The sequence below is a fragment of the Rhipicephalus sanguineus genome, chromosome 1, assembly GCF_013339695.2.
Source record: "Rhipicephalus sanguineus isolate Rsan-2018 chromosome 1, BIME_Rsan_1.4, whole genome shotgun sequence".
Lineage (NCBI taxonomy): Eukaryota > Metazoa > Arthropoda > Arachnida > Ixodida > Ixodidae > Rhipicephalus > Rhipicephalus sanguineus.
Genome location: NC_051176.1, coordinates 270,772,654 through 270,793,703, shown reverse-complemented (window position 1 = coordinate 270,793,703; position 21,050 = coordinate 270,772,654). Strand labels below are relative to the sequence as shown.

Here is a 21,050-nt window from a genome sequence, read left to right as displayed (position 1 = left end):
TCAACACAGGAGACGTTGGCAGATATGCTTGGCCTTTGATATCAGAGCATATCTGCCAACATGTGAGCATTAAAAATGCTGTTTGAGGCCCATGTACTTAGATTTAGGTGCACTTTAGAGCCCCAGGTGGTCGAAATTTCTGGAACCCTCTACTACGGTGTCTCTCATAATCATATCGTGGTTTTGGGACGTTAAACCCTAGATAAAAAAAAAGCATTAAAAATGCAAAAATCCCACAAACACGATGCCCGTTCCAAACTCGTCACACAGTCCTACTCCATATTCTGTAAGCCCCTCTTCATTCTCATTATGAATTGGTCTACTGCCCATTCAACAGCACTCCTCAATTACTGGTGACGTTAGGGGGGGAGTCGGCTTTCGGAAGTCTGACACCTAATGCCCGGTATGCGGTGTCAACACGCATACTCGGCTTATGCATTCTGAAATTAAAGAGGCTGTCAAGATATCATGACCCCACCCTCCCTGCCCCTCTGGATCTGCCCATGGCCATAATGGTACTGACTGGTCACTCCCCTTTACTTGGACAGCGGGGACAATGGAACTCTATGTTTTTGTTGATATCACTCGCACAACAAAAATAAGCCTAAGCAATTCAAAAGTAAACCAACCTTTGTGTGCTCATGGACATTTTTTGCTGCTTCTTCAAAAACTGGTGCCAATATTTGGCTGAACCGGCACCAGTCGGCATAGAAATTAAGAAAGACTAGTTCGTACTTCCCTGGAGAGAAAGAAAAGAACAGTAAACACAAAACGAAAGAGCTTGTGATATACAGAACGAAATACACGATGGGGAAAAGAATGTGCTTTAAGAAACGTACCAATATGCTCATCAAAATTTGAAGATGTTAATGCTACCACGTTTTCGGCAGAGGCTTGTCTCGCACTTAACAGCAACTGCAACAAGAATAGAAACATGTTATAAGGCAGATACATTACATAGGTTCAGGAGGGCCTTTGCAAACAAGATATGCAAATTTTAGAAGAAACAAATTGTCATTTACAAGAGCTTGTAAAGCTTAGATACTGTTGACAACCATATTTAAAGAAGCAAGGGAAAAAAATTGATGGCTTCAGGAGCTACAGCATCTGGTTTTCATAATTGCCAGGAGTGCTCCCACTAAGTGTGATGAATACGGATAGAAATTTTTTCACAATGAAGCCTACTAATCCAAGCTGACTTAAAGGGACACTAAAGGCAAATAACAATTTATGTCAGAGTGAAAGCTCAATGTATGACAATGTTTAAAACGGCAGTATTATCAACAGCAGTGCCCTACTCACCGAGAAATTAAGCTAAATGTATCACACGATGAGCGCCACGAGTGGGACATTTTGGATGTGGTCCCAATGACGTGGGAGAGACTGAATACAATTAATAACTAGTAATCAAACTAGCTGCAATAAAAAAACCTTCCGTGCATCAAGGGACGTAATAAAATGCTGCTTGTTCGTTTCTGTTTGATTCATGGAAAAAAGAACTTCTTTGGCATTGCCATAGGAAACGGCGCGCGTGGTTCAAAAGTTCCATTTTCGCCGAACTGCGCTTCGCCCGGCGCCCTGCTTTGCTCACGCGGTCGCGTCTCAGTGGTAGTTTCGGTATCGCGTATTGCCACGTGCGTTTTGCACGCTCGTGAAAGTCGCTCTGACAGAAAGTTCAACAAAATACCGCATACATGTGATGTTGCCGGATGCCCGAATGGTGCACGCCGCCAGTGCACACTGCCGCGCAGTAAAGGCGGGCAACGTTGGGCACGGCAACAGTGACGTGCAAAATATCGCTTTCAGGCGGGTGATTTGAAGTGCGCTAACGCGATGCGGACCACTAAAACGTGATTTTATTTCAAAATAAGCACTTCCTTGGCATAAAAGTAGCACTATGAGGTTTCTGGACCACTATTTCAACAATCATCGTCGACTTAATATTTGTCTTTAGTGTCCCTTTAATAGCCATGGCTGTTGAAATCAGTTTTTTGTATACAGGTCTATATCATTCAAGTTGTGGTGACCAGCACGAGTGTCGGCCTAGGTTTATATATATTAGGATATTGCATTTATACAGTGTCAACCAATGGCAAAAGGGTGTAGGTGGTCAGGGCGTGGAAAGAATTGAAGTTGTTTTATATACTAGCATGACCATCGATTTCTTGTCAAAACAATTTAAACAGGTTAGCATCATAACACCTCCCTGTATAGTTCCCTTGCAAGCTAAAAAAAAAATTGGTTTGTAGCTTTAATGTACATTACTATGACCTTAAGGAGCGTAGGTGTGTACTGCAACTACCATGAGCAGCCGAACAGCTTGTGTGTCCATCAGTGCCAGTGGATGGCACCTACAGCATAACAAAGGCTACATTATTAACATGGCAACGTTTTCAGTGTTCACATACTGTATAAGCTACAGCTGCTCCCATACGTAAAAACATTAGTGACGAAATGCAGGTTTGCAGTTTTTAAGCTGTGATGTGGCACTTCCAACTTTTTCATTTTCCAACAGGTGTGCCTTGGGTTTTTCTGAAAGGCAAGTTAGCCAGACGCAACGCCAGTGGTGAAATGTGTGCTGCTGTACTAGTTAACCCTTTTGTAAAGAAACATTTTAGTTGCTGAACACGCAAGTTTGGCATGTCAAAACAGAAGGTTTGGCTGATGACACAGTCACAAAAGATGGCTCAATCTTATCCACTGTTCTGTCCTTCTCTAACGAAACCAGATGGCATAAGGAGTCTTAACATAGTTCTTTAAAAGACTTCTTTACGATACAGTTCACACACAAGACTTACTTGTAAAGAAAGAGGAAATGTAGTAATGTTCCTTCTTTAACAAAACAGAAGCTAAGATGTCACTAATTCATTAAAGCCTTCCATGTCTCAGATGACATAACTATGCATACACATAACCATTTATTGTTAAAGAAACACATAAGAGGCATGTGTGTGCATTGAAGCCCTGCCTTCTGCTCCAATGTCATTTTTTGATAACCATATTTTTTTTACGCAACTTCCGCATACAGCATTGTTTTATTGAAGTCATCAAATGAAAAATATATTTTGGAAGTTCATTAATACTATCAATCTGTTAATGATCCCACGCGGTCTCTAATTTTCTCTCCTACACTGCAGTGTGGAGGAATCTGTCTTCGATATTGTGGGAGCAAGTACTCTAGCCTACCTTTGCAAAAACAGCAAAATGCGCCCACCTTTTCCAGTTTTTTAGTCTTGAAGACCATGAAATCAACTAAATAAAGTTCAAGGTGCATTGCTTGAAATGCAGCAGTGCTACGTGGGTGGCATTTGCTTAAACAATATGAAGCCATATCAAACTTATTTTGCAATATGCCTCTCAATTCACTCTGTTAGCAGGCACATATGGCTCAACACATTCATCTAGTTTTGGTGGGCACACCATATTGAACCAGAGAAAAGTACTCAAGATATTTAGTTGGGAAAGTAAGAAAACAGAGTACAGCTATTTGGAAAATAAGTGAACTGTACAATGAAGGCAATCATTGCGGCAATGAAGGCAAATGCAATATTGTGATAGTTGTATAAATCAAAATAGCACAATCTATAACTACTCTGGGCACTAGATCCATCACTATGTCTTTCACAAACAGCCTTACACATGTCAATACAGTGAAGCCTTGGTTATTACAGTTGCATGCTAGCAATACAAGTAGATTAGAGCTCAAGCGGAAAAGCGTGCAAAATGGCCAAGAAGGAGCCCAAATAAATGCTTTTAAATTTCACTTCAGAATAACTAAACAAATGGCACTTCACACAAAAAAAAAACAAGCAAAAAATTGGTCAAAAAATTTAATGTACCATATTTCAACACCAACAGGCTTCATTTACTTCTAGAAATAGCGACGCTCATATTACATGGTGAGTGACAAGAAATAACAGATCAGATGAAAGTTGTAAGAGAAGTGATGCCCCCTCTATCCAACCCTAACACAGTCAATCGAGTTTTAATGAAGCCACTACAGGGTGTAAATAATGCTTGTGCATTCAACTTTAAATAACATTTTACAATGTGTGGCAGAACCGTGGTACAAAAATATTAGAAATTAAGGTATTGCCTACTTTCAAGGCATTCTGACTCATAGACATTAAAAAAAGTGAATACTGCATTGGTCAGTGAAAGAATGCTTAACATATGACACGATTCACAATTAAGCCTCAACAGATGTAAGGCACAGACTTGAGATAACATTCAAAATGACTTAAGGGCACAGTCATTGTTATTTTGGTGTTTCTCCGTCTTTAACTACAACACCAAACTAAGTGGCTGCAAATATCCAAAATGAAGTGTAATGCAAAGAGCAGAAGCAATGCTTAGTCTTTCTCAGGCTTGTTCATGCACAAACAAGACTAAGAAAACGGCACACTTATGACTGCTGAAAAGTTGAGCGCACTTTCAGGAAAAAAGTGAAACGAAGTAAAAGATGTGTGCATATATACGTAAGAGTTAAAAACTCTTCGCAGCAAATACACGTGGGACATCTTGCAACGTCAGCAGACGCGTACGTCTTGCATTGGTGGGTGCTCTATCAACACCTGTGCACACGTTGCTTGCAGCTGTGCTACATGGAGCCCTTGCGTGGTATTTTTATGCCGCCGGTGTCCAACTACGGCTTGTCAACTTAAATTTAAAACGACTGAGCACGGCAGGGTGTCGTTGTGAACGTCTAACATAACATGCATTTCTCGCAAAAGTGACGTTTCAATACTTGTTGGCGTTTTACTTCTAAGAATCAACGCCGCAAACCTTCGATTTCATTATGTGCACACCAAGGTCGGCCTCCGGATGAGCATGCTACACGCACATTTTCAACGGTACCCAAGGGTTTAATGAGCAAAAGCGAGCAGAGCGAAATTATGCTCATTTTCATCGAAAGTCCGATCGCTTCAAAATTACTAATGACAACAGTTAACGGCTTCGTTTTGTTGTCGGCAGTCAGCCGCTAAGTCGAGCAATTTGTGTGAGCGCGAAAGTTGTCGAACCACTTTACGCTGACTCAAGTAAATTAGGAATAAAAATTTAAAAAAAAAAAGTTCCCGCGGAAAGATTTTCGCCAGGACTGCAACAGGAAGCTCGCTCAATGCGTTGGTGACAGGCTTCCATACAAAAAACAAATGAGCACGAATAGCAGGTTTCCTTTTCAATTAGCGCCCGCACGATGTGTTGACACGATGAAAAGCGCAACTAAGCTCTCGCAGAATGTTTTTCGAGACAGGCATCCCAGATCGGAATATGTTTTTAAGCACTACGTAAGCAAATAAGACGCGATTAGTATCGCAGCCTGGCTACTCGCCAGCAAATGTTGAGGAAAACAGCTATTGGCGACCACTTCGTTAAGACGGAGAAATGAAAGAGGCCGACAGCAAGATCGTCGTGTACACAGGTGCAACGTGTACCGGCTTCATGTACTACTCGCCCGACCTGTACGGGTTTTGGGAAAAAATCACGAAGGCGTACAAACAGACACGTAACGAAACGTACCACGTGTACACATATGCGTAAGTGAAAAAAAAAAAAAAAACGGAAGTTGCAATGCTGCCCACAATAAAGCAGAAAATTACAGCGGGATTACTCAACCACAAAATATCCCCGGAAAAGCACACCTGTTTGATGGAATGGTACTCACCAGAACCAAAACAAGGCCTATAAGTTTGCTAAATATGTTCACGACGTTACAATTCATTTTTCATGACAGAGATACTACGTACGAATACCTATAAATTAAGGGCCCAGCTCAACAGCCACTGTTACATTGCCATGAAGCGAAGAACGTCGGCGACGTCGGTACGTGTGAGAAGTGAGAATATACTCTCAAACTCAAAGTAAAGTAAACACTAAAAATATAAAACAAAACAATAAGATGTACCCATTAAAAGAAGTAAATAATCTTTAACTACTCAAAATGTGTCGTGCAAGAAAGCGTACATTAATAAGCTCTCTATCAAGAAAACAAGAACTGAATTTTTGTAACTAATATTATCGCTTTGCTTTAATATTTGTAACAATATAAATAATAAAAAGTATATTTATTGATTTTACATTGCGTTTGGTGAATTTTTTCAGCGTATTTATAGTAATTATTGCAAAAGCGTATTGCGTTCGAGGCTACTAAGCGATATGCGCGCCAAATACAAAGCGCGCGACTTGTGCACGAAGGATGCGGCTGCGTTATCGTTGCCACCGCTCATCCCAGGCGGCCTTGCCGCGAGCGTGCTTCAGTTGAAAGTTTAATTACTCAATTTGCGTAACGAGGATCGTTTACCACAGTGCAGTCATCAACTATCACAGAGATGCCGAATCCTTGCACGTATATTTTGGCTGTACTTGCTTTCAATTCAAGTTTTCATGACTCGTCGTTTTGGAGCAGGCTGTTGTGTTTCAAGTGTAACTAGGTGCTGGCCGTGGCACAACGTATTCATTTACCCGGAATGCCGTTGACTTGTGTGTTTGGTGGAGTTAAGTTGCCGACATCAGCTTCACACCACTCGCGGATCCAGCAACTCATCTTAGGCAGGATGTGTGTGCGCTAGATGGATGGATGGATGGATGGATGAATAAACTTTGTTTTCGTTTCTCGGAACGCGCCCTAGCACGTTGCGGGCCGCTCCCACGTCGGAACAGAAATACCAAGTCTCTCTGCTGCTAGATGCTGAAATGGAATGCCAACATGCCCAAACTTACGTGATTTCAGGTTCTAATCGGATTGCCCACTGGTAAAGTTAAGACATTAATAGCACGGGCGACCACGCTACGTCTCTAATTGGCTATTGTTATAGAAACCCAATGCTATTGTTATGATCAGTGTGGACTCATTCTGGTGCCTTAATGCATGACATTTAAAGGGGCCCTGCAACACTTTTCGAGCATGCTCAAAAAGCGCTGCCGATCGATAGTCGAGGCTCCCGAGAACACGCGAGCCAAATATTATAGCGATGCGCACGGCCTGGAATTTACAATAAATTCTCAAAGTCAGCTGAAAATCGCTCCCTCTTCTCTCGACAAATGATGTATTAGTCCGCAAAATATGACGCGATTGTCGGCAGTTCCACCATTGGCTGATGTTATAATCACGATAACACCCTCATTATTACTTTCGTTGTTAATTTTGAGTTCAATAAGTAGATAATATGTATGTTTATATTATGTTATCGCGTTAAAAACACCGAACAAGCATTAATATTAGCACTTCCGGTCTCACCGACAGCTCGTCTGCTCGTAGTTGCGTGGTTCCGTTTTCTTCGCCATGCGCAGTGCCGAAAACGTGAATATTTCTGTGCTTTTGACCATCGCCGGTTGCCGTTGAGAGTGGCAGCCGTTCGAGTGTTGCCTCGTCAGCTGAGAACTGCATCGTCGGCACGTTCTCACGACCGACCGAGGCACGGGCGCAGCGTGTCTCCGATAACAATGCTGGCGTCCGGTAATGGCGGCGCTTCGGGGTCGTCTGCCAGTGCCGTCTTACGAGGCGGTGTATCGGAGTATGGGCCGAAACCGATCTCAGCTGTCATTCGTTCCAAACGAGCGCTCACGTTTGCTTCCATGGTTGGCAGAGCGATGAAAACACTACGGCGTTCGAGGTGCACACCCAACATTACCAAACCGACGCGCAGTTTTCAAGCACGCGCGATACACAGCGCGATCGACTCCGCTCGACGAGAACGACGCAAGCCGACCGGAAGTGGCGGCACAGACCACGTGGTTGCGCCGAGACGCCAGAGAGAAAAAAATGAAAAAAATGCCGCCGGCGCTGACGTCGCCTCCTCGCACCTCCGCCCTCCCTCCCTCCCCTCACGCCGCGCGCAGCTTTCCGCGCGCTCGCTGCGTTGAGTTGAGAGAGAAAGCTGCGGAACGTGATCTCTATAATTTGGTAACACCACTTAGACTTGACGGATTCGAAAAATTTTTGCGGCATATGGCTCGTGAAGAGTCATACGTCAATAATGGGACTATTCCAATATAACAAAGAAAGGTGTTGCAGGGCCCCTTTAAATTGATAATTAATTGCGCTGAGTGGAGTGCGAAATTATTCCATAACATGCATAGAGTGTTGCAGGAAATGTATGGCTAATTACTGGAGTTACTGATGTATCGAAAAGTGACGCTGGCGATGATAGCGAGTCAGCACCGATCGTATCCATGGCGGCGATCGGCGCTGACTAACACTCCCAGGTAGTGTGCCTCGATGTGAAAACGCGCAACAAAACGCGCATCAAGGCACCCTACTCCCAGGTTTTAAATGCACAGATATACCCAATGAAGTGGACGGGGGGATGACTGCCGCCGCAGCTCAATTAGTAGAACATTGGACGCGTTAATTCGAAGGTCGCAGGTTCGGTCCCTGCCGGCGGCAAGTTATCCTTTCGTCCACTTTACTTTCTTCGCATTTATATCATAATTACTACAAATAACACCCCCTATATTTTCCCCGGCATTATTGCCTGTTAGTTCTCATTAATATTGTGTCTAACAAAGAAACACGAGCCCTTCCTTCATTCATTCACTTGCAGTGTGTGAGACAAGATTCACTCACTGCTGTTCTTCGGCGCACAAAATGAAAAAAAAAAAAAGGAAGAGTTACGGGAACGACAGCTTATAAAACCACTCAAGTCTTGGCCAATCCCCCACAGTGGGTGTGAGCCAAAGTTGCAGGTGAACAAGAACAAGAACGACAGCACCAGGCCTAGTACACTCTAACCATGCCTCAAGTTTGATGGCGCGGGTCTTAAAATTCGCGCCACCCTAAGGTTTCATTCCAAGTGAACGTTGTCACGTGGTTGTGACAGTGAAGAATTAAGGAGTAAAGGTTGAGTTACTTATTGGGTGATCCTGTGCAAAGCAAAATGAACACTCACAGTACAAAGACAACGAGAAAGCACAGTCGTCGGTCGTCAATAATCTGACCGTCGATGAAATACGCCAACTTTTATACATGCGTGATCGAACATTCCAGCGTTATCGCTGGCGCTTGCGTTAGTTCCAGAATAAACACAACTGCTCGCGCCGTCCGCGCAATCTGATGATAACTTTTTTAAAACAATCGTGAAGGTTCCCATACAGTATGCCCCGCCACGGTGGTCTAGTGGTTACGGCGCTCGACTGCTGACCCGAAGGTCGCGGGATCGAATCCCGGCCGCGGCGGCTGCATTTTTGATGGAGGCGAAAATGTTTGGGGCCCGTATACTTAGATTTAGGTGGTGCACGCTAAAGAACCCCAGGTGGTCGAAATTTCCGGAGCCCTCCACTACGGCGTCTCTCATAATCATATCGTGGTTTCGGAACGTTAAACCCAATATTATTATCCCATACAGTATGGCATCATTCATGCTAACATTGGCTTCACCGGATGGGGGAACTTAACTGGTGGGATAGGTTCGCGTACGTTTCCTTGCCGCATATCGATTGATATCGTGCCGCATATCGCGTTAGCTGAGGTGACGGACAGACAAACGGCGAACACCGAATGGTGTTTGTCAGTGGTATCAGTGTTTACGTGTGCTGATCCCTCCGGAAGGTCGACCTGTATACTAGCAGCGATAGGGCATGGTAATTGTCCCAATTACTGTGGACAGAAAGTGACGTCGGCAGAAAGTGTAGACGTCACTTTCCGCGGTACGTTTTCTGGCATTTTTTTTTTTTTAATGCGTTGCGTTCTTCAGCGGGTACCCCCCCCCCCCTCTTCATTTTCGGAGGCGAGTTGGAAGTGAAACATGGCCTTAACGCAAAAAGCGTGACACCTTACCCAATATTCTATTGCAATGTTCTTGCAAATATTTTTAATTAAAATATAAAAGTACCTCACATAAGAACTGAGAGTAAAAAGACCATTACAATTATTCTGTACAGCACAAGTATGCGCAACTATGAACGAAAGCATATATTTATATTTTAGTATTTTCTCCAGCGTGTATACTCCCCACTCTGTTCATCGTACGTTTGCCAGTGCAAGAATGAAGTTACTAGTCGGTTCCCCCAACGTATGTTTGATTTTAACGCTCAACTACGCAAAGTCATCGAAAAAGTGCTATTAATGAACGTGACAAGTACTAAAATAACTGTTTGCAGGAATAATGCGAATAAGCCCAAAAACCTGACAAGCGAGTGGTAAATTCTACGAGCGACGTGGTGAAAAAAGAAGCCTAAATCCGCTTATTATAAGCGGAGCTGGCAATTCAGCCCCTGACACATCTGATGCGCCCTGAAAAGAATGACGGGAAGATAACGGACCCTGTCGGTCTAACAAACATCACGCAGAGCACGCTCTCCTTTTCATATTCGTTAGGCGACTTGGGTGCATTCGAAACAAATTTGTCACAGTTGACGAACGCAGCTTTCTGGCTATTTCGTCCTAACGTTCGGAGCCTCCCTTCAAACGCGGCGCGCTCTTAGCCGCATTCCTGCTTCCCCGGCGCCTTTTCTTTTCTTTTTTTTTTTGCGCGCGCTTTATCGTGCTCCTTTTCGAGCCTTTCTCTCACCTCTGGAGCTCATCTGCATCCTCGTTGCTATCTCTAGCTGTCTCGCACGTGTTGTCTAAAGGAAAGAAGTGTTAATTTCAAGGGCTCGTTTTCTTTGTTATACACAATATTAATGAGAACTAACAGACAATAATGCCAAGGAAAGTATAGGGGATGTTTTTAGTAGTAAATGTAAGGTAAATGTGAAGAAAGATAAGTGGACGAAAAGATAGCTTGCCGCGGGCAGGGACTGAACCTGCGACCTTCGAATAACGCGTCCGATGCTCTACCAACTGAGCTACCGCGGCGGCCATCCCCCCGTCCACTTTATAGGGTATGTTCATTTAAACGTGGGAGCGTCAGTCAGCGCCGCCAGTAGCCATGACGGCGAGTGTGGAACACTCTTTTTCTGCCTGTTGGCGTCACGTAGCACGTGAACTTATTACGAGCTGGCAGCTGACCAATAATCCCTCGCATACTACCTGAAAGCATCAAGTCTGCCAGAACGAGGCCCTAGCTATGAATGAAGGAAAGAAGTGTTAATTTCAAGGGCTCGTTTTCTTTGTTATACACAATATTAATGAGAACTAACAGACAATAATGCCAAGGAAAGTATAGGGGATGTTTTTAGTAGTAAATGTAAGGTAAATGTGAAGAAAGATAAGTGGACGAAAAGATAGCTTGCCGCGGGCAGGGACCGAACTTGCGACCTTCGAATAACGCGTCCGATGCTCTACCAACTGAGCTACCGCGGCGGCCATCCCCCCGTCCACTTTATAGGGCACCCTGTAGGGTACCCTATAAAGTGGACCAGGGGCGTAGCCAGAAATTTTTTTCGGGGGGGGGTTCAACCATACTTTATGAATGTTCGTGCGTGCGTTTGTATGTGTGCGTGCCTATACACGCAAGCAAAACTGAAAAATTTCGGGGGGGAGTTGAACCCCCCCAACCCCCCCCCCCCCCCCTTGGCTACGCCCCTGAAGTGGACGGGGGGATGGCCGCCGCGGTAGCTCAGTTGGTAGAGCATCGGACGCGTTATTCGAAGGTCGCAGGTTCGGTCCCTGCCCGCGGCAAGCTATCTTTTTGTCCACTTATCTTTCTTCACATTTACCTTACATTTACTACTAAAAACATCCCCTATACTTTCCTTGGCATTATTGTCTGTTAGTTCTCATTAATATTGTGTATAACAAAGAAAACGAGCCCTTGAAATTAACACTTCTTTCCTTCATTCATAGCTAGGGCCTCGTTCTGGCAGACTTGATGCTTTCAGGTAGTATGCGAGGGATTATTGGTCAGCTGCCAGCTCGTAATAAGTTCACGTGCTACGTGACGCCAACAGGCAGAAAAAGAGTGTTCCACACTCGCCGTCATGGCTACTGGCGGCGCTGACTGACGCTCCCACGTTTAAATGAACATACCCTATAAAGTGGACGGTGGGATGGCCGCCGCGGTAGCTCAGTTGGTAGAGCATCGGACGCGTTATTCGAAGGTCGCAGGTTCGGTCCCTGCCCGCGGCAAGCTATCTTTTCGTCCACTTATCTTTCTTCACATTTACCTTACATTTACTACTAAAAACATCCCCTATACTTTCCTTGGCATTATTGACGTGTTGTCTAAGTGATTTACAGGGAAATCACCCGTTTATTTGCTAGACTGACGCACAGCTTAACGCGATGAGGAACAATGCAGCTGTGTTTACTTCGGAACAGCACGGTTGTTCCGAAGCAACACCTGTATAGTACTACATACCTACTACATACCTACAGCAACACCTACGTACCTACCTACACACCGGGAAGCGGTCTGCAACTGCATCGTCCTTACTACATGTTGCTTCAGTGCCTTTTTCTGACTTACCACCATAGGCGTGCACGGAGGGGGGGGAGGCAGCCCCCCCCCCCCTATTCGCCTATTATGTCGATGTGTGCACACATTGACATAATAGGGAGGGGGGGCGCTGCGACTCGGCGGGGGGGGGGGGGGCGAGTTACTGTATATGCTACCTTTAGGTAGTAGAGTTGCGCATCTGTCTTCCAAACGCCGCTAGCAACCATGCATTGCGGAGAAGCTGCGCTTGGGACAATTCTTGTATTTCTTTACTTTACGCCACCGCTGCAGCGAATTGGACTGACACCAGACATCCACAGTTAAGTTAATCACCGGCCATCGACACGCCGAACATGTCGATCGGCGCCGCAGTAGGCATGTGGCCTGCAAAAACGGAGAGCGGTTTCGGCGCATAGCTGTGGTTGCTCGCCAGACCTATGCGCAACTGTGCTACCTAAAGGTAGCATATACAGTAAATCAAGGGGGGGGGGCAATGTCAGCGCCATACATTGTCATAATTGGGAGGGGGGGCGCTGCGACGAACCCCCCCCCCCTGAAAGGGAACCCTGCGCCCGCCTATGCTTACCACTGGTGTTCTTTCCTAGCGAGTCGAAACTACCTTCGACACCCTGTGCAAGATACACCGTCGTGAGACACTCACTTGGTACTTTAAAGGCCAACTCCGGCGATTTTTTCACCATGTTAGGGTAATGGTGCTTTTATGTTCCTGAGACGCTCTAGTCACGCGCCCGATAGCAGAAATGCTCAGCAAATTCGAATTTTTAATAAGCAAAAAGGCGCAATACCGAAACCGAAACCCAACCGAGTGTACTGTCTCTGTATGACGTAGTAGTTGTTACGAACCGGAAGTCGTGCAAGGTATGCCGGTCACGCCGGCGCGGAGTATGAAAACTGTGACAGCCGGGACGAGCAGGCGCACAGTGGAGAGGTGAGGACGCCGCGCATCAGCTGTAATGTCTGCGACTGACAGTGCCGCGTCTGATACTGACAGTTAGCGGTGCCCTCGGCTGCGTCACTTCCGTCGCCTTAAGAATATTGACGTCACAGACGCAATGTTGCCAACTTGCCAATAATTGTGGGAAACCGGGAGGGCGTTTGCAGACAATCTTTAAAATTCATTTGCAAACAATCTGCGCGTGTCTCGAGCCTGTAATTTGGCATAAATGACGGAAACTTTCAAAGGAACGTACCCAGCGAATTTCATTGAGCTCCATCGACCTCAAAAAATCGCCGGAGTTGGCCTTTAAATATAAACACTTTGACAGAGATAGTTTAATATAAAAGCGGAAATGGCTCCAGTCACAGTTTTGGAATGTACCCGACGTTTCGGGACCCCTCCAGCCCCTTCCCCAGGGAGAATAAGAAGCGTTGTCGCTTCTTATCCTCTCACGTCGTCTTCCCTTTGCCATCTGCGTCTCGAAGGCCGGCATTGTTCCCAGTGAGCGGTTGGTGTTCCCAGGGATATTCTGCAAGCGCAACGACTCGACTACGAGCCTTCGCCCGGGTTCGTTAAAGTGTTGATCACAAAAGCGCCGTCAAAATCTATTTTATGGCCACGCTTGTCGGAACGAAATGTTTTTCGTTTTGGTTTTAGTTTCGTACCACCGAAAAAAAGTTGGTCCCGTTTCTGTTCCCGAGCGAAAAATTTTTTTCTAAATGTTCATTAACGGCTCGTAACGGTTTTTATTTGCATGCAAAACAAAATTGAAATTAAAGTAGCGATAACAACATAGTAATTATCGGTAAAAAATATAGTAGATAAAAATATTTTTTCTCAAGTATACGAAATATTCTCCGAGCAGGCTGAATTCTTTGCGTCGAGGGAGTGAGCATGAACTCAGAAGCAGCACGTCATCGAGTGCAGTCTGTGATATGCGCGACCGCTGTTTTGATAAAACAAACTTCAGCGCCGAGAATGCCCTCTCCACGCTGACCTGTGTGGCTGGCGCACCAAGGACCTCTTGCGTTGATATACAGCTCCACTTGCTAGCGGCAGAACCAGACATTTTGGAGGTGGGCGGGTTCGACCACCGTTTATGTATGCATGCCAAATTAAAAAATATCGGGGGGTGGGGTGGAGGGAGGGATTGAAACCATCAACCCCCTCCCCTCCTCCCGGCTACGCCAGTGCCGGTTGCCGCTGTCTACGTTCTTCCCAAAATTTCACCTCATCTTTACTCTGGAATCCCTGCCTGAGATACGCGCTAATACTGCCTCCTGAGTAACGCATTAATGCTCACGTTGCATGACCTCGGTTGTTCCGGATTGCCGACTTTTCTCTTGAGCCGAAAACCGATAAAAATATATTTAGGTTTCACTCTGAAACGAAATAATAGATAACGTTTCGGTTACGTTAATTGTTCCGGTCAAAAATATCGTTTTTTTATTTATTTTTTTCGTGTTTCGTTTTTGGTTTGCGTTCCGTTCCGACACACTGATTCTCACAGAGCGCTGCGTCGCGTTTCCATTCTCCTCACGTTGTTCCTGTGTTGGGACGCTCTCATGAAAGCTCTTCGTTTTGTCTATGGCTGGGCACTCAGAACAATACTTGTAGACGATTCTATGGTGTTGTTCTTTAGAGGTGGATCCTTTAGAAGCACTCTTTCGCCTTTCTCACTGTCTGCACGAAGCGCCGTAGCGGCTACCCAAGAGTTTTACGGTACACAGGGAAAGAAAAGGTGGAGATGGCAATTTTCTTGCTCACAGCGAGAAGGGAATAGATAAGCGCCAAGCATCACACGCAAAGGTAAGGGGATCCGCTGGTGAAATCGAGATTACTACGCCCTTCGAGTGTTTCTGACGTAAATATACGGTGCCGCAAACAAGTCCCAAATGGGCGATGCTGTATAGAGATAGAGGGAAAAAAAAGAAAAACTACTTATTACGAAACTAAAAACTATAGGGTGGGCCCTCTAGTCCGGGGCTTGCCGTAGCTCTGATTGTACGGTCCGCTAACCACTTCTGGCAGTCAGGATCCAGGTTGAGCAGGGTGGCGGCCTAGAGCACTGCACGGGCCGAGATTCTCGGCCCAGGCCCGGCCCGGGACTCGTTCACATTTACCCGCCCGAGCCCGGCCCGGAATACTCAAAGCGAGATCCGGGCCCGGCCCGAACCCGAGAAAAAATTTCGCCTACCCGGCCCTGCCTGGCCCGACCGCAGATCGGGCCCGACAGGGGGCCGAGCCAGGTGCTGTTCTATGTTCCGGTGTTGCCCGAACATAGAATCGACTGCAAGGCGTTTTAAGTGGCAAATATCTACGCATGGTTGGCGCATGCTTCGCTAGCAAGCATACTTTAACCTATAGGTACCGTATAGGTACCGTATACGGCACCTTCTTGTAAAAAGGGGCTGGCTCACCGTGGAAACAGTTATACTGCATGGGTACGATGAACGTTTGTTCGGCGGTGGTATACTGTACCTAATTTTCTAGAAATACAATCGGGATCGTCAAGAGCGTTTTGTAGCAGATATTGTAGGAAGAAAAGTGATTTGCAGCATGAGTCCGGTTTCGATAAGGAGCACAATAAAAACAGAGGGGTCAGAGAACAGAACAATCTCTTCCCTTTGTTTTTATTGCGCTCTCTATTGAAATTTAAATGGACACGAAAGTGAAAGAATGAATCGGCTTAGATTGATAAATTGTACACTGAGAAATCTAATGTCGTTAGTTTCACCAACAGAGATGCATTAATAAAGCGGAAAATCAAGGTCAAGGTTTCATTTTTAAATTTCGCGCCAAAGTCTCCACGCGTGAAAACATGGATTTCAAAGCGTATTTTTCGTATTTTGGCGACTTTGGCTTGTCGAAATTTCCTGAAGGTTCGTATGTTAAGTCTATGGCCCCCTCGGAAGACAATGCACTTCATTTTTACCGAACTGCGTGGGACCTAGCAGATGCCGTCAAAATCTATGACGCGTTTGATGCGGGAATTTCTAGGGGGCGTCACCAGCCGTAATTTCCTTTTGCGCGTTTTCTCGCTTCCCATAGGTCTTCTCACGTCAGGCGTGGTGATTTTGGAATTGTGGAAGAGTAATTTGCTAATACGACAAAAATCGTTTTCCCTTAAGTGTCCCTTTAAAGCGTTCTGTAACGACAAAGGCAACCGTGCACCCTTTTGGATATGTCGCACATATATCTTCATCATAGTAGCACCTTGCCACATCAAGAGAAATAGAGGGAAAAAGCCAAATTTATTACATTTGTTGTAAATACACCAAGCTAGATAAAATCATAACGAACCGCGCGCACCAAAAAAAAGGAAGTATTTGTCATAGCATTTTTTTCATATATCCCACCACTGCTATTATATACAGTCTAAGTTTTTGTAGCATAGCTTATAGTTTATTTGTTCGCATGTTATCGTACAAAAAATAAAATTATAAAGAGATTCACCATGCGCCGTTGCATGACATGTCCTGCAGTGCTAAAGTTTCTTGTACTGCTTGCGCTAGCGGCTAAACGCAGGGGCGCACATCTGCCTTGCGAAATTTGAAGGCGTCGGCAGTCGTAGTTCTTAACTTCCACCACTGGAGCTAATTTAGTGTGTCTTTTTGGGCCTCTGCAGAATGAAAATAGCTGTCAAGCTGATCCCTTCATTTCTCTCGTGTACGCGACTGTTCCACATCTTTGAGTTTCGTTTTATTCCTTTTTTGTGTGTTCTGTCATGCGACTGTTCGTTAGCCGCTTGAAAGGGGCCTCCTGCTTGTTTATGGGCTGCTGAGATCGGCGAGCCTCCCTTCGCCGCGGGGCGCCGGGGCAGAATGAAGGAGGCAGCCCCACTTTACTGCGCTCTGCTGTTTCGAATGCAAGAGGATGAGCACGGCTTTGAATTGCTCGAGACAGCTCCAGTGCCGCTTGCACAGGGGGTGAAACGCCACTATTTGCGCCTTTGTGCATGGCTCGGCGTTCGACACCAAGTTTCCTCGAATGCGTGGAATTGGATCCTTGCCGCCTGACCGGACATTCAGACTTCGTGGAACCATTTGTGTGCGTGTCTGTGTATGCGTGTTTGTTTCAACGTGCGCGTTTGTGTGCTCGGACCTGTGGCCGTGAAAACGAGAGCGAAAAGCGCGGGAAGGACGAGACAGACGGAGAAGCGCGACAGGCGCCGAGAAGAGTCTGCGAAGTGCGAGCGATTTGAACGGTTGTGCGTTTGAGCGGTGCGATTAGAGCGGTTGTGCTTAGCGGTGCGATTTGAGCGAATGTGCGTGTGAGACTTTGCGTCGTGAGTTTTGCGTTGTAAACAAGTTTTTGATCATTAAATGTAAACTTCTTCTTCCCTTTTAACTGTGCGTCGTGCGTTACGCTTTCTATTGTATCTTATTTTACGGCTTTACGGCCATCCTTGACGCCAACACTCGTTCCCGAACGTTGTGCTACTCTTCAATATATAATCTATAAATGCCTCTGAGGGCTTCTCTTTGAAGTTTTCAGCATTGTTTGTTATGCACAGCTTGCACAGGGCAATTTTTTTTTTTTTTCATATTATAATGGTGTATGCCTTCCTAACGATGTTGCACCGGTAGAAGGTGGCCTACGCTGGTAAGACTACACTGGTGGGACTGGCAGTAGGTGGACGAAGTGATTGCGATCTATTTTCGGGGTTCATTCCGGTTTGGCAATAAAGGTGCGAATAAGCTTCTCGACCAGTGGCGTAGCCAGGGGGTGAAACACCGGGCCCGTGCCCCCCCCCCCCCCAGACATTTTAGGGGCGAAGCTCCTTAAGGCGGCACCCGTTCGTCCCTCGTAATCGTCGTCGTCGTAGTAGTAGCAGCAGTAGTAGTTGTAGTCCGTAACAAGTCTTACGCTTTGACCTCCAAGGTGGTGCCGGTGGGAGATTTTTCCTGTGCGTTGTTGAACAACAAAAAATTCGCAGCATGCGCGTTAACTAAAAACCGAAGTCTTCTGTCTCTCATTCCCCATTAGCAGCCATTGGCATGTTCCAGTAGGAAACGTTAGTAGAAGTAGAAGTGTAAGTGTTAGCTAAAAGTCGACTTCTTCTGTCTCTCATTCCCATTAGCAGCCATTGTTTACCTCCAAGGTAGTGCCTGGTGAGATTTCTCCTGTGGGTGATTAAACAATAAAAATTTTGTTAAAAACGCCTTTGATTGATGAAATAAACCAACGAAAGACGCCAGATGTTTTGTAAAAGCAGAACGAAAGAACGCCAGATGTTTCTAAAGCAAAACGAAAAGACGCCAGCTGCTTAACGAAAGACGCCAGATTTTTCTAAAGCAATGGTTTTCTAAACAATGAAAATTCACAGCGTACATGTAAAATTAAAGTGAGCTGCAAGTCGTCATAACTCATCGAACCTTTAGTATAAACGCGCCCGATCTCACGTCGGTGATGATGTACTGGGCAGAATTCACGGAAGATTCACGGTTTACCGATGAACCTCCGCAGCTTCGCCCACTCATCATCATTCACTCCGTGGATATGCTGTGATTTTTTTTCTTTACCGTAGCATACACAGCACAAAATAACACTCGACTGCGGCTCTCTGCCCGGCCCCCACTTGACATCAAGGAGGTGCCCCCCCGAAAAAAATTTCTGGCTATGCCCCTGTTCTCGACACTTACTCATTGGATGAATATGATTCGAGGCAAGGGGACATCACCCGGCATAGAATTCGTGATAGTTATTTCAAGCCAGACATTTCGTCAAGCTAATATACTTCGCCTTTAAACATGAATATACATATTCCATGAACTTATGCTATTCCTGCACATTCCAACGCTGTTGTGGCAGTACCAAGTAGCTCTCGCACTATATAGTGCACGGGTCTCAAACAGGCGCTAGCGGCCTGCGGCGCGCACATGACTGCCTTCGTCGCATTTTTAAAATTTTCCTTATCGTCCTTGAGTATACACAGGCATGACAGGTCTGAAGCATTTTTTTTTTTCGCGAGGCATCGCCTGCATCTACCATGTGTTGATACATAACCGTGAAACAAAACTCTGTAATGCAGATTTTAGTCATTTTGGAGATAGGTATCGATATGTTGGTGGAAACATGCCGCCAAATACCCTTCAGAAATGACCCATATATAACATATTAAAAAGGTCTTGAAATGGCAACGTTAGCTGACATCTGGTACAACCTATTCCTCCCCCCCCCCCCCCCCCTCCACTCGTACCTTCGTCACTGTCCTGGCCCTTGCGGAAGTAAATTTTCATGAATGCGGCCCGTGAGCTGAGGCGAGTTTGAGCTGTTAACAATGTGGGCACACAAAGCAGGCTGTGCATGTCCATCTCCCGTCACGTGACCTCTGGTAGCCTAGACGGAGCCACGGAAAAAGAATGTCTTCATAGGGATTTTATGAACCGAGACTCCGCGCAGTCTTTTCGTTTTAGTGGAGGGCTGGAACTTGTAAGAACGTTTCCCCGCCTTGCAGCTCCCTGATCGCACATGCGATGATAAGTTATAGCTATAAATTTATTATATTACATTTATTACTGCGATTAGAGGATAACATTTCGGATATAAAATAATAAGAAATGCAAATAAAGCACGGAATAGCGAGATCCTAACTATATAGGCGCCTGGTCTATTTTCTTTTAGCTCGCCCATTTCAGATAAATCAAGTAGCACCATATGCAAGAACCAATAAAGATCAGTACTTGTAGCTCATAAAACTTCTCCAAATAGCTTGCTCCACATAAAAAAAAACAGAATTGTTTTTCGATATAAAATGTGAAATGTACATGTACGCGCAACGTATGAGGAACATACTTGAAAGGACACTAAAGAAAAGAATAATTGTTATGTTATCACTAAATTTCTCTAAAATTCCATAATCACCACGCTCGCTGCGACAAGAGTCTTTGTAAGCGAGAAAACGCGCAAAAAGAAAATGCGGGTGCCGACGCCACCTTGAAAGTCATGCAACAAACACCGTGACGTGATAGATTCTGACGGGATCTACGTAGTTCCTAATCGGTAAAAATTAAATACATTGACCTTTGAGAGGGCCATAGACTTAACATACCAAGTTTCAAGAAGTTTCGTTGACCCAATGTCCCCAAAATACGACAAATGCAGTTTGAAATCCGTGACGTCACGCGTGAAGATTTCGGCGCGATATTTGAAAGTGGAACCTTGCCCTAGATTTTCTCCTTATGGTGAAACTAACTGCATTCAAGTTCTCAGAGTACACTTTGTCAGTTTTAACCGATTCATTGTGTCACTTTAATGTCCCTTTAAGAACTGAGCAAAGTCCGAGCCCGGCCCGACCCGACCCGCGCTCGCCACCTCAAACCCGGGCCCGGCCGTTAGTCTGGAGCTTCAGACCCGAGCCCGGCCCGGGCCCGCCGTGAAAAAGATTTTACCCGACCCGGCCCACGGGCCCGGCCCGGGCTTTCGGGTAGGCCCGAACCCGTGCAGGGCTCTAAGGTGTCCTCCCACTCCGCCATGTTTCTGCTGATGCCCGCAATTCCTTTTAGTTCGAGATTGTCCGTGCAGATATTTATGGCGCTGTCTTTACGGTTAAAAAACGCGCCAATATTTCAGTTTCTTTTTGCCCAGCAAGTGCTGTCACCCTGCGGGAATGCAGGATTCTTTTTTCTTTTTTTCGTGCGCCGTTGACCCTCGGTTTCCGTTCCAAGGTTTGTTCAGGCGTGTTTTTGGCCGGCGCGTTGAATATCGCTCGCACATCCGCGCGTGCGCAGGCGCTCGGCGATAAGTTTGGTTTTGTCTCGCGGGCGGTGTCC

The 21,050-nt window shown here is 45.6% G+C and overlaps 1 protein-coding gene across 1 annotated transcript in view; it reads right to left on the bottom strand.

Annotated features, from left to right (window-relative positions):
• The window catches only part of LOC119378965 (endoplasmic reticulum resident protein 44), a 60,947-nt gene extending 55,014 nt beyond the window's left edge, over nucleotides 1-5,933 (bottom strand). The window contains exons 1-3 of the mRNA XM_037648077.2: nucleotides 5,666-5,933; nucleotides 840-915; nucleotides 630-739 (exon numbers count right to left, since the gene is read on the bottom strand). Of these exons, the coding sequence (XP_037504005.1) occupies nucleotides 630-739; nucleotides 840-915; nucleotides 5,666-5,722 (243 nt within the window). The 5' untranslated portion in view covers nucleotides 5,723-5,933. The remainder of the gene's footprint in view (nucleotides 1-629; nucleotides 740-839; nucleotides 916-5,665) is intronic.
• Between the last annotated feature and the right edge of the window lie 15,117 nt (nucleotides 5,934-21,050).